The 9,379-nt window shown below is 45.0% G+C and overlaps 1 protein-coding gene across 1 annotated transcript; it reads left to right on the top strand.

The window, feature by feature from the left end:
* Positions 1–1,072: 1,072 nt before the first annotated feature.
* Positions 1,073–8,892, top strand: Lmod2 (leiomodin 2). The gene is made up of 3 exons (XM_035451394.1): positions 1,073–1,345; positions 6,380–7,747; positions 8,728–8,892. Exons 1-3 carry the CDS (start codon positions 1,073–1,075, stop codon positions 8,890–8,892), a joined length of 1,806 nt encoding a protein of 601 aa, XP_035307285.1.
* Positions 8,893–9,379: the final 487 nt, after the last annotated feature.

Here is a 9,379-nt window from a genome sequence, read left to right as displayed (position 1 = left end):
TAATACCTCAAGAATGAATACATAGGCATAATTAAAAATTAATATCTTCCTAATTTTCAGTCCAGATACCATCTGGGTTGAAATTCTAGACTTTTCTACTTCTTAGCTTTGTTTTCCTAAGCTAGTTAGTTACGCAACCTCTCAGGGGTCTATGCTTTGTCATAAATATGGACAGATATAGACAATGATAATATTCTTCATACAATTGTGGGATTAAATCGTATAAAATATACAGAGTGTTTAGCATTGGGCTGCCACTGTGTCAGTCTTTAATAAATTGGCATAATCCAGTTTCTACTCACACATAGGAAGGAGAAGGCAGGCATTTGGTGAAGTGGAGAAGATTCCTTCTGCCCTTCCAGCTGTCAGCCTTCAAGTGTTTCCCTTAATCTCTCAACCTCAAATGGCCAAAATCTGTAAATGAGGGTCAAACTGTTAGCCTAAAGTACCTACAACTAGGCAATTGTATGATAGGGCTTTGTATTCTGCAAAGCACAATAAATTATAAAACTCTGTATTATCATAGCTTCTTTCCCCATCACACACCCGAGATCAATGTTTCTACAAGAACCAGACTAATGAATGTCCCATAGGACAACGTGGAGTTGTTTTTCCAACCTCAGTTCATAATGAAAGAGTCTGTTCATGGCGTAGTGTCTGTGGCGAGACATTTTCAAAACAAGAGTTTACCCTCCGTTGTCTGAGCAAAGAGTAAGGAGAACCATGTCACCTCCTATCTGAAACACTCGGCCTGTCCTCACCAGCTATCAGGCTCAGCTAAATATGGCTCTGGCCACTCTGCGAATAATCCCTGCTGGTTCTGAGACCTCCATCCACCACTGATGTGACATTCTTTGTGTTCAAATGTCTAGCTGACGTCTGATGCTTAAAACAGCCCATGCTTTCACCCTCTCCACATTGTCACAGTCCTGCATCACCACTCTTAAAAGGCTCCTGAGGCCACTCCTCACTCCAGCAGCCGACCAGCCTGACACTTGCCTCCCTGTCAGCCTCTGCTTGCCTTGAATGCCTGGTTCTTCAAGTTCTCGGGGAGTCTGACAAGGCTGGGACCATGTCTACTTTTGGCTACAGAAGGGGACTTAGTAAATATGAATCCATCGATGAGGATGAACTTCTGGCCTCCCTCTCGGCTGAGGAACTCAAGGAGCTCGAGAGGGAGCTGGAAGACATTGAACCTGACCGAAACCTTCCTGTGGGGCTAAGGCAAAAGAGTCTGACGGAGAAAACCCCCACAGGGAACTTCAGCAGAGAGGCGCTGATGGCTTATTGGGAAAAGGAGTCCCAAAAACTTTTGGAGAAGGAACGGCTTGGGGAATGTGGAAAGGTAAGCTCTGAAGACTGCCCTGGCTCTGCCCATCATCCTCATCCCCACCCCCACAAAGCCAGAAGCCCCTGCTTTCTGTAGCTTCTCAGTCTTCATCACTTAAACTTTCTTAGAGCCCGGTTGTACCCATTGCTGATATATTTTCCAGGCCACACTGGTCTTGGTGAGAGTGGTTTTATTGACTAAAAATGGGAACCTGTAAAAGAACATGCTTCCCAGCCAGAGTGTTGGTTTGAATGAGTCGTCAAATAGTCTAAGGCACTGATGTCACATAACATGTTTCTGGAACAATTTTCTTTCAGTTAAGTACATTTATTTCCTGGTACTTTGACAGCAGTAAAGGCAGTGGTAAACCTTTTATATTCCCAATGCCCAAGTTTAAGACTATGGGAAGAACATGGAAATAAGAGTCAAGAGTCCTCTTCCCTCCTCCCGTTTTGTCTTTAAGTTGTTAGTTTGTACAGACAATCACTCCTTCAGGATCCTCTTTCCCACTTGTCCATTAAGAGACCTCAATTTTTTGTTTCTTTTATGAATCAATATTCCCCTCTCCCCACTGAGATTTCAACAAGTTTTTGAGTCCCCCAAAGAAAATGCAGGCTTTAGCGTAAACTTCTAAATGATGAAACCCACCAAGGATGCAGGTTAAGCCTGCATTTACAGATGCATCTCTGAGAATCTTGATGGGGATTCTGAGACTAGGAAAAATGCTTATTTTCAAGAACTCAGGTCTAGAAAGCCCATGTGTGCTAGAAATGACTAGAAAGAGTCATTTTGAATTTCCCAATGAGGCATCACTGTAAGGAAGCTCAAAAGACTAACGTCTGGGAAAGTCATTATAGCAGTAGAATGTTATTCTAGGAAAGAAACCCTGAGTTCATAGAAGAAAACAGGCTGTGAACAACCATTTCCAAGCCTGTGTGCTCCGCTGATATCACTTAGAATTGAAGGAAGCAGGCTCATGGTGGCCAGCCCTCCACAGTACTCATCTGGGAACTGTGGTGATCATGGCAATAGCTGTGTGCACCACATTTGCAGCAAGATATGTGTGAGCTTTGCCCTAGTCAGTCATTGTGGGAAGGGCCACTGGGGCCAAGCCAGGATCTTCTGAGGCCACGATGGCTGCAGTAGTGAGAAACCCTGAGAGGTAAGGAGGGAACATCTATGACCAGTCAAGATTTGTGCTAGCTGGTTCTTCCCCAACCATCACTTAAAAGTTGGATTTGCTTTGATTGGTTTCCTTATTTGTTTTTTGTTTGGAATGGAAATGAGTGTCGACAGTCTGATGAAATTGAATGACATCTTATTATGCTTGCTAAAGAATTTCCTTCAAAATGCGAATGCAACTATCTCTAAGAAGCCAGGACATAGAGGCACCTAGGACAATAACAGGACAAAGGCATTTTAATGTCATAATGTTATGACAGCAGAGGGAACCAAAGGGCAAAGCCTGTTGTCAGCTGTTGTTGACACCCACCTCACGCTGCCAAAGGTTTTGCTGATCCTGCCAGTGGCTTATCGGACCAATTAGAGAGGCTGTCTTCTTTACAAACTTTGATTCCTTTCTCGGCTGGTTAACTTTTCTCCCATTTCACAGCCCCAGCCAGCTGTCTCTGTAGTCACAAGGGTGCTGAGCAGAAGCCGGCTGACAGAGGGAGTAATCCAGTCCCATTGCAGGGAAAACTTCCAAGCAGCCGAGGAGAGAGGGGAGCAGGTGCTTGTCTCAGTGAAGACTGCGACTGCGCAGAGGTTCCATGAGGAGGGGCTGGGGTCTAGATGGGATAGAGGTGGCAAGGCTACTGGCTTTGTGAAGGGTTAGGAAGATTCTGTGTAGCACCCGGTGAGTGGCAGCCTTTTTCTGTCCACGTAGGCTGACACAAATGTGTACTTCATCAGCTCTGGCACCCTGGACATGCCGCAGTTCAGTTCTCCTCGCTTGAGCTGCTGGGTCTAAGGCACAGGCGCCAATGACTTTCCTCACATTCTCACCTCGTCTTACATTTCTTCACTCGAGAGCTGGGACCAGGAAAAGTTAAGGAACCTACATGAGGGTAACAGCTTGTCAGTAGAGTTGGAATTGAAACTAGAGACACTGGCATGAAGGCAGTTTTTCAGACGTGTAGGTGCCTGCCCAGCAGGAGGAACATGGCTTGGTACTCCCAAAGGATCTGCAAGATGGGAAACTATCAGGGTAGGCCTAACTATCTGTGGTCCAACAACTCCATATGGTGATTAGGACCATGAAAATCACTCATTTTCTTGAGACCCAGAAAGGTTCAGTGATTTGTCAACCAGCTCTTTAGAGAACCAGGACAAGAGCTGAAAGTCAAGCCTCTTGCTTTCTTACCGCTGTAAGGTGCTATAGAGATAATCAGAAGAGGTTGGCTCTCTCCTTGTTGCTCTGTTTAACTCACCATGTTCATCAGCATCTGTGTTCCATCTGTTCAGTCCCTCCCACCTCATCTCCCACCCCTTCCTGTATGTCCCCCTTTCCTCCTCCACTCCCCAAAGGATCAGACCTAACTCCAAAGCAGCAGATGTAGGAAACCATTGTCCACTCCCTCCAGTGTAGAGCTGATTCATAAGGAAGCAGCGATGGTCCTGGGGGCCATCCATCCTCTCCCTTCCCCCTTGCTGCTGTTTTTCTCCCACAAGCTCTCCTCCAGGGGGGATGAACACTCTCAGCTTGCCCTGGACTGCATTAGAAATTTCCTGTATCCTGGTAAACCTCTCAGGCTCTGGCAAAGAGCCAGACACTTGGTCCCCTTACCACACCTGACCTTACCAGTATTTTCTTCCAAGTATAGTCCTATTAGGTGCTGTTAAACAACATCAACTTGGATCAACTATGCAGTAAACAAATGTTTACTGAGCCTCTATAACATGCTAAGCACTGTGCTAGGTGAGAAAACAGATACGGGCCTATGGCCATTTTAAACAGTGCGTGGAGAAAATGACAAACAAGCAGTTAAAGTGTGAGACATACCTTATTGGGAGACATGTCATTAGAAAGCATGTCAGGGGTGATGTCAGACAGTGCTAAAGAAGATCTCTGAGAAGAGGCGTTAGTAGATATTACATAACAGCTCACGTTGCTGGAGAACTGGCATGGTTTTCAGTTTTGATGGTTTTTGAAGGGGAACAGCCTTTGTAAAGAGAGCCTTATCTTTGAGTACTAAAGATGAGAGTTCATGGTCATATGGAAGGCAGCATACTCCAGATTTTGAGGAAAGGCCAGAAAACATGAGGATACAGTACACACCCTTAGACAGCTGATGGGGAGTCCACTTACAAGAACTTACACAAAGCAAAGGGACGTGGGGTAGGGGTGTCAGAACTCTGTCCAACTGATCCATCTACTTCTCGTATCATGGAGTTATGTCTCCTGTCCCTCCAACCTTTTGATAGACAAGTAGACAGACAGACAGACAGACAGACACCCTCTCCCTCCTTCTCCTAATATATCAAGTAAATTGAGACTGAACAGGTCATCCCAGGAGAGGCTGACCTTTCCCAGGCCATCACTTGGTGTCTGCCACTCCAAACAAGTGTAGCTAACTGGAAGCTATTTTGTGACAACAACTGGGCAGACAAACCTGGAGACCAACAGTGTTTTCCAAAGCACCATCCACATGTCCCAGACAGCAACATCCCTTGAAGAAAAAAAAAAAAAAAAAGCACTTCCAGTATAGAGGAAAGAACAGAACAGGCTATGGGGAGAAGCAAGAGCCATGGGGCTTCAAAAGAGATAAGGAGAAGGACTCACAAGACAGTAAGGGGGGGGGGGAGACACTTTCAACATTTCCAAGACTTTCTCTAATAAAAGAAAACATGAAGAAGAGAAAGCGGTCTCTGGAAGTCGGTGCAGAGGGATTAGTGAACAGAAGTGAGAAGTGACTAAGCTAGAATCAAATCTTGTTTCCCCGAAAGCCTTTTACAATTGATGCATGCTAAATATGCCGAAACTGCCAAGCTGGGCAAGGGTCTGCTTTCAGCTTTTCTACTGATGTCTGCGACTGTGCGCTGCTGGTTTGGATCTAGCGAGGCTAGTCTTCTGCAGGCTGTCATGTTTTATCATGGCTTCCACCAAGGGTTTTGCTTGTCTGTTGCTTTTTTTTTTTTTTCCCAGAGAGCAGGTTTTGATCTGCCCTGATCAGTGCTCCACAGAAGTGTGGAGTTCCCACATTCTCAAGCTGGGTGCCATCGCACTACAGACAAATGCTGGAGCAGCAGCAAGCCACATGGGCTTCTCTACGTGGAGACAAACAGGACAGAGGGCACTTGGCTTGGTCACATCTGCAACTGACTGAACATCTGGGGAATAAAAACTCTGTTGCCTGGCTCTGTTCCCAGCCCCCCCCCCTTCTTTGAGACAGAGTCACACTAAGTTGCCTAGGCTGACCTTGAACTCAATATCCACTTGCTTCAAAACTCTCAGTTATCCAGGATAACAAGTGTGTGCCAACATGCCTGATAAAATTTCTGAGCACTAATGATAGGGAATTCATTACCGTATTGTTTATTTTTGTTGTACTTGTCTGGTGTGAAGAAATAGGAAAGAGGAGGATTCCCGAGGGAAGTATAGATTTGCAAGGCTGGAACAAAATGAGTCGTGAAATCAATATAAAATAAGTTTCCTTATTTTATCTATGGTGGCACATGTAGAGGCCAAAGGCACTGGACTCATGCTGAGAGTACCTTTATCTGTTGAGACATCTTGCTTGGCCTAAAATGTTGAAAAATGTATCCAGCACTTTCATAAACTGAAGCTCTGACTTATGTGTTCAAACTAGAAAAATGATCACATATTTTATTCAATAGATGCCTGCTGTTTTGTAGAAGATACTTACAGAAGAGTTGTTAAGTGGTTACTCAACAAAATGTTGACCTTGGTCACTTGACCTAGAGAGGTCAGAAGCAAGGGCTTGCTAATCCTGTTCACTAAGACCTCTGCGGCACTTATGGTACTTTACTTTTATAAACTGGGAAATGTGCTTCCAGTGAAAACTTTAATGGTGTCAATACACTCCTTAGGTTGCAGAAGAAGACAAGGAAGAGAGTGAGGAAGAACTGATCTTCACAGAAAGCAACAGTGAGGTCTCTGAGGAAGTGTGTACAGAAGAGGAGGAGGAGGGACAAGAGGAGTCTCAAGAGGAAGAGGAAGAAGAGGAAGAGGAAGAAGAGGAAGAAGAGGAAACCACAGCTGAAGCCACCAAACATATTAACGGAACTGTAAACTACAATAGCATTAACTCAGATAACTCTAAGCCAAAGACATTCAAAAGCCAAATAGAAAATATAAACTTAACCAATGGCGGCAGCAGCGGAGGGACACAGAGGAGGACGGAGTCGCCAGCTGCCATTCACCCTTGTGGAAACCCCACGGTTATCGAGGATGCCCTGGAAAAGATTAAAAACAATGACCCCGACACAACAGAGGTCAATCTGAACAATATCGAGAACATCACCACACAGACCCTATCCCGCTTCGCGGAAGCTCTCAGGGAGAACACAGTAGTGAAGACATTCAGTCTGGCCAACACCCATGCCGATGACGCTGCGGCCATCGCCATTGCGGACATGCTCAAGGTCAACGAGCACATCACCAGTGTCAATGTGGAGTCCAACTTCATCACGGGCAAGGGGATCCTGGCCATCATGAGAGCCCTGCAGCACAACACGGTGCTCACGGAGCTGCGCTTCCACAACCAGAGGCACATCATGGGCTCCCAGGTGGAGATGGAGATTGTCAAGCTGCTCAAGGAGAACACGACGCTGCTGAGGCTCGGGTACCATTTTGAGCTCCCGGGACCAAGAATGAGTATGACGAGCATTCTAACAAGGAATATGGATAAACAGAGGCAAAAGCGCATGCAGGAGCAAAAACAGCAAGAGGGATACGATGGAGGAGCTACTCTTAGGACCAAGGTCTGGCAAAGGGGGACACCAGGCTCTTCTCCATATGCATCTCCAAGGCAGTCTCCTTGGTCATCTCCCAAAGTCTCCAAGAAAGTTCACACTGGGAGAAGCAGGCCTCCATCTCCTGTAGCTCCTCCCCCTCCTCCACCCCCACCTCCTCTCCCTCCCCACATGCTGCCTCCTCCTCCTCCCCCTCCTCCTCCTCCTCCACTCCCAGAGAAAAAGCTCATCACCAGAAACATCGCAGAAGTCATTAAACAACAGGAAAGCGCCCAGCGGGCCCTACAAAATGGACAGCGAAAGAAAAAAGGGAAAAAGGTTAAGAAACAGCCAAACAATATCCTAAAGGAAATAAAGAATTCTCTGAGGTCAGTGCAAGAGAAGAAAATGGAAGACAGCTCCCGGCCGTCTACACCACAGAGATCAGCTCATGAGAACCTCATGGAAGCCATTCGAGGGAGCAGCATACGACAGCTACGGAGGGTAAGTGACCCCAGATCAGACCTTAAGGTGAAATTGATTCAAAGAATCAGCCTCCATGGATGGATGCTATCAAAGCCACCTCTCCAAATTCTTACTAATCTTTTAATTATTTGTGCATGTGAGAGCAAGCATGCCAACCAAGTGTCAGCATTCGGGGCGGGTACATTGAGTGAGAGAATGAGCACATTTCCATTCCTGCCAACTTATTATCTCAGCTAGGACCATCATTTTACCACACTCCAACATATTGGTTACTTGTCAGAATTTTTTACCACAAAACCACAAGTGATTCGCCACCAAATTTATAAATGTGGATTCCATACTGTGATCATAATCTATATTCAAATCCTGCTTAGGGAATAATGCTAAAGGTAATCCCTATAGGTGGCGGCAATGACAATGATGATTTACTTTAACTTGCCTGTTGCTTCACTGAAAGGCAATGCCCTGTTTTTGTAGGTGGAAGTTCCCGAAGCTCTGAGATAGAACCGCTCTGTAGAAGAGGACCCGGAACTGTTTAGTGGTGTGACCTGAGGTGCATCGTAAGCTGTTTCCAAAAATGCCTTCTTTAATTTGAAATATTCCCCGACTTCAAAGATAGTGTCACTATGGAATTCCAAAGGGAATTCTAAGAAGCATGTTCCTTCTGTAAATATGAAAATAAACTTTTTTTTAAATGTCATAAGATTCATATGGGCAGAAAAGCCTTAGAAGATCTCTTTGCATCTCTGGTTTCTTGGTGACTGAGCTCAAATCACTTAAAGAAATGTGCTATTATTTTTGTAATCCCAATAACCTTAAAGTTTTTTCTTTTTTTAAAAGAAACTAATATTTTTGTGAGTTAATACATCTGCTGGCTGTGTATGCAATATTGCTAAATATTAAAATCATTATGTTCTCACACCAAAAGGGCTCATGCCCTTACCATTTGCCTTCTTTCTTCATGTCCAAGAAATTCTGACCAAATCTCTTTCCGGAAGATAAAATTAAAGAACTTTCTAAAGAGGCTCTTTGGGAAGTATGAGACAAGTTTGGGGAAAGACTCCTATGTGGCCATTTCCCTGGGTTCATTGATACACAAATCAGATGGCAGCATTGGTCCCAGTGTTTTCCTAAGTCCAATTGACAGCCAGAAGTCAGTCTAATCACACCATTAATCAACAATTTCTGGAAAGGATAAGGTGGGATGTTAGAAAGTTTTCTTAGGGAGGAAATGAGAGCTCAGGAAATGACGAAAGGTAAACATGCAGGAACCCTGGCTCGGATTCTGAAGAGGAACTTTGGCTCTCCCCTTGACATCTCTGGCTCCACAAATCTCTGCTTTGTCTTTTTTTTTTTTTTTTTACCCTTACCTTCCCCATGCTCTCCCTCCTAGACTTTGTTTTCTTCCTTCCCCCATCCCTAATCGCCTTTCTTTCCTCTGTCTCTCTTTTCTCCCCATATCTCCTCCTCCTTTTTCTTCCCTCCTTTTCTTTTCTTAGGCAAATTTGAGTGATGACAACATCCACAAAAGTGCACTTGGGGACATAGGCATGTTTGTTCATAATTCAAACTTCAAGCCCATCTCTTCCCATCATCCCAGAGGCATCAGAATGCAAATAAGAGAAACATGCTTTGCAGATCTCCTTCCCT

Source organism: Cricetulus griseus, assembly GCF_003668045.3.
Source record: "Cricetulus griseus strain 17A/GY chromosome 1 unlocalized genomic scaffold, alternate assembly CriGri-PICRH-1.0 chr1_0, whole genome shotgun sequence".
Classification (NCBI taxonomy): Eukaryota; Metazoa; Chordata; class Mammalia; order Rodentia; family Cricetidae; genus Cricetulus; species Cricetulus griseus.
The sequence above is the reverse complement of the archived record's forward strand: the minus strand, read 5'-3'. Positions and strand labels throughout refer to the sequence as shown.

What these genes read in the sequence shown, in the direction of transcription:
- Lmod2 (XM_035451394.1), top strand. Translation starts at nt 1,073, where the DNA reads ATGTCTACTTTTGGCTACAGAAGGGGACTTAGTAAATATGAATCCATC. An exon ending in GGCTTGGGGAATGTGGAAAG is followed by an intron (nt 1,346 to 6,379) that starts GTAAGCTCTGAA and finishes TACACTCCTTAG; the next exon opens with GTTGCAGAAGAAGACAAGGA. An exon ending in GCATACGACAGCTACGGAGG is followed by an intron (nt 7,748 to 8,727) that starts GTAAGTGACCCC and finishes TCTTTCCGGAAG; the next exon opens with ATAAAATTAAAGAACTTTCT.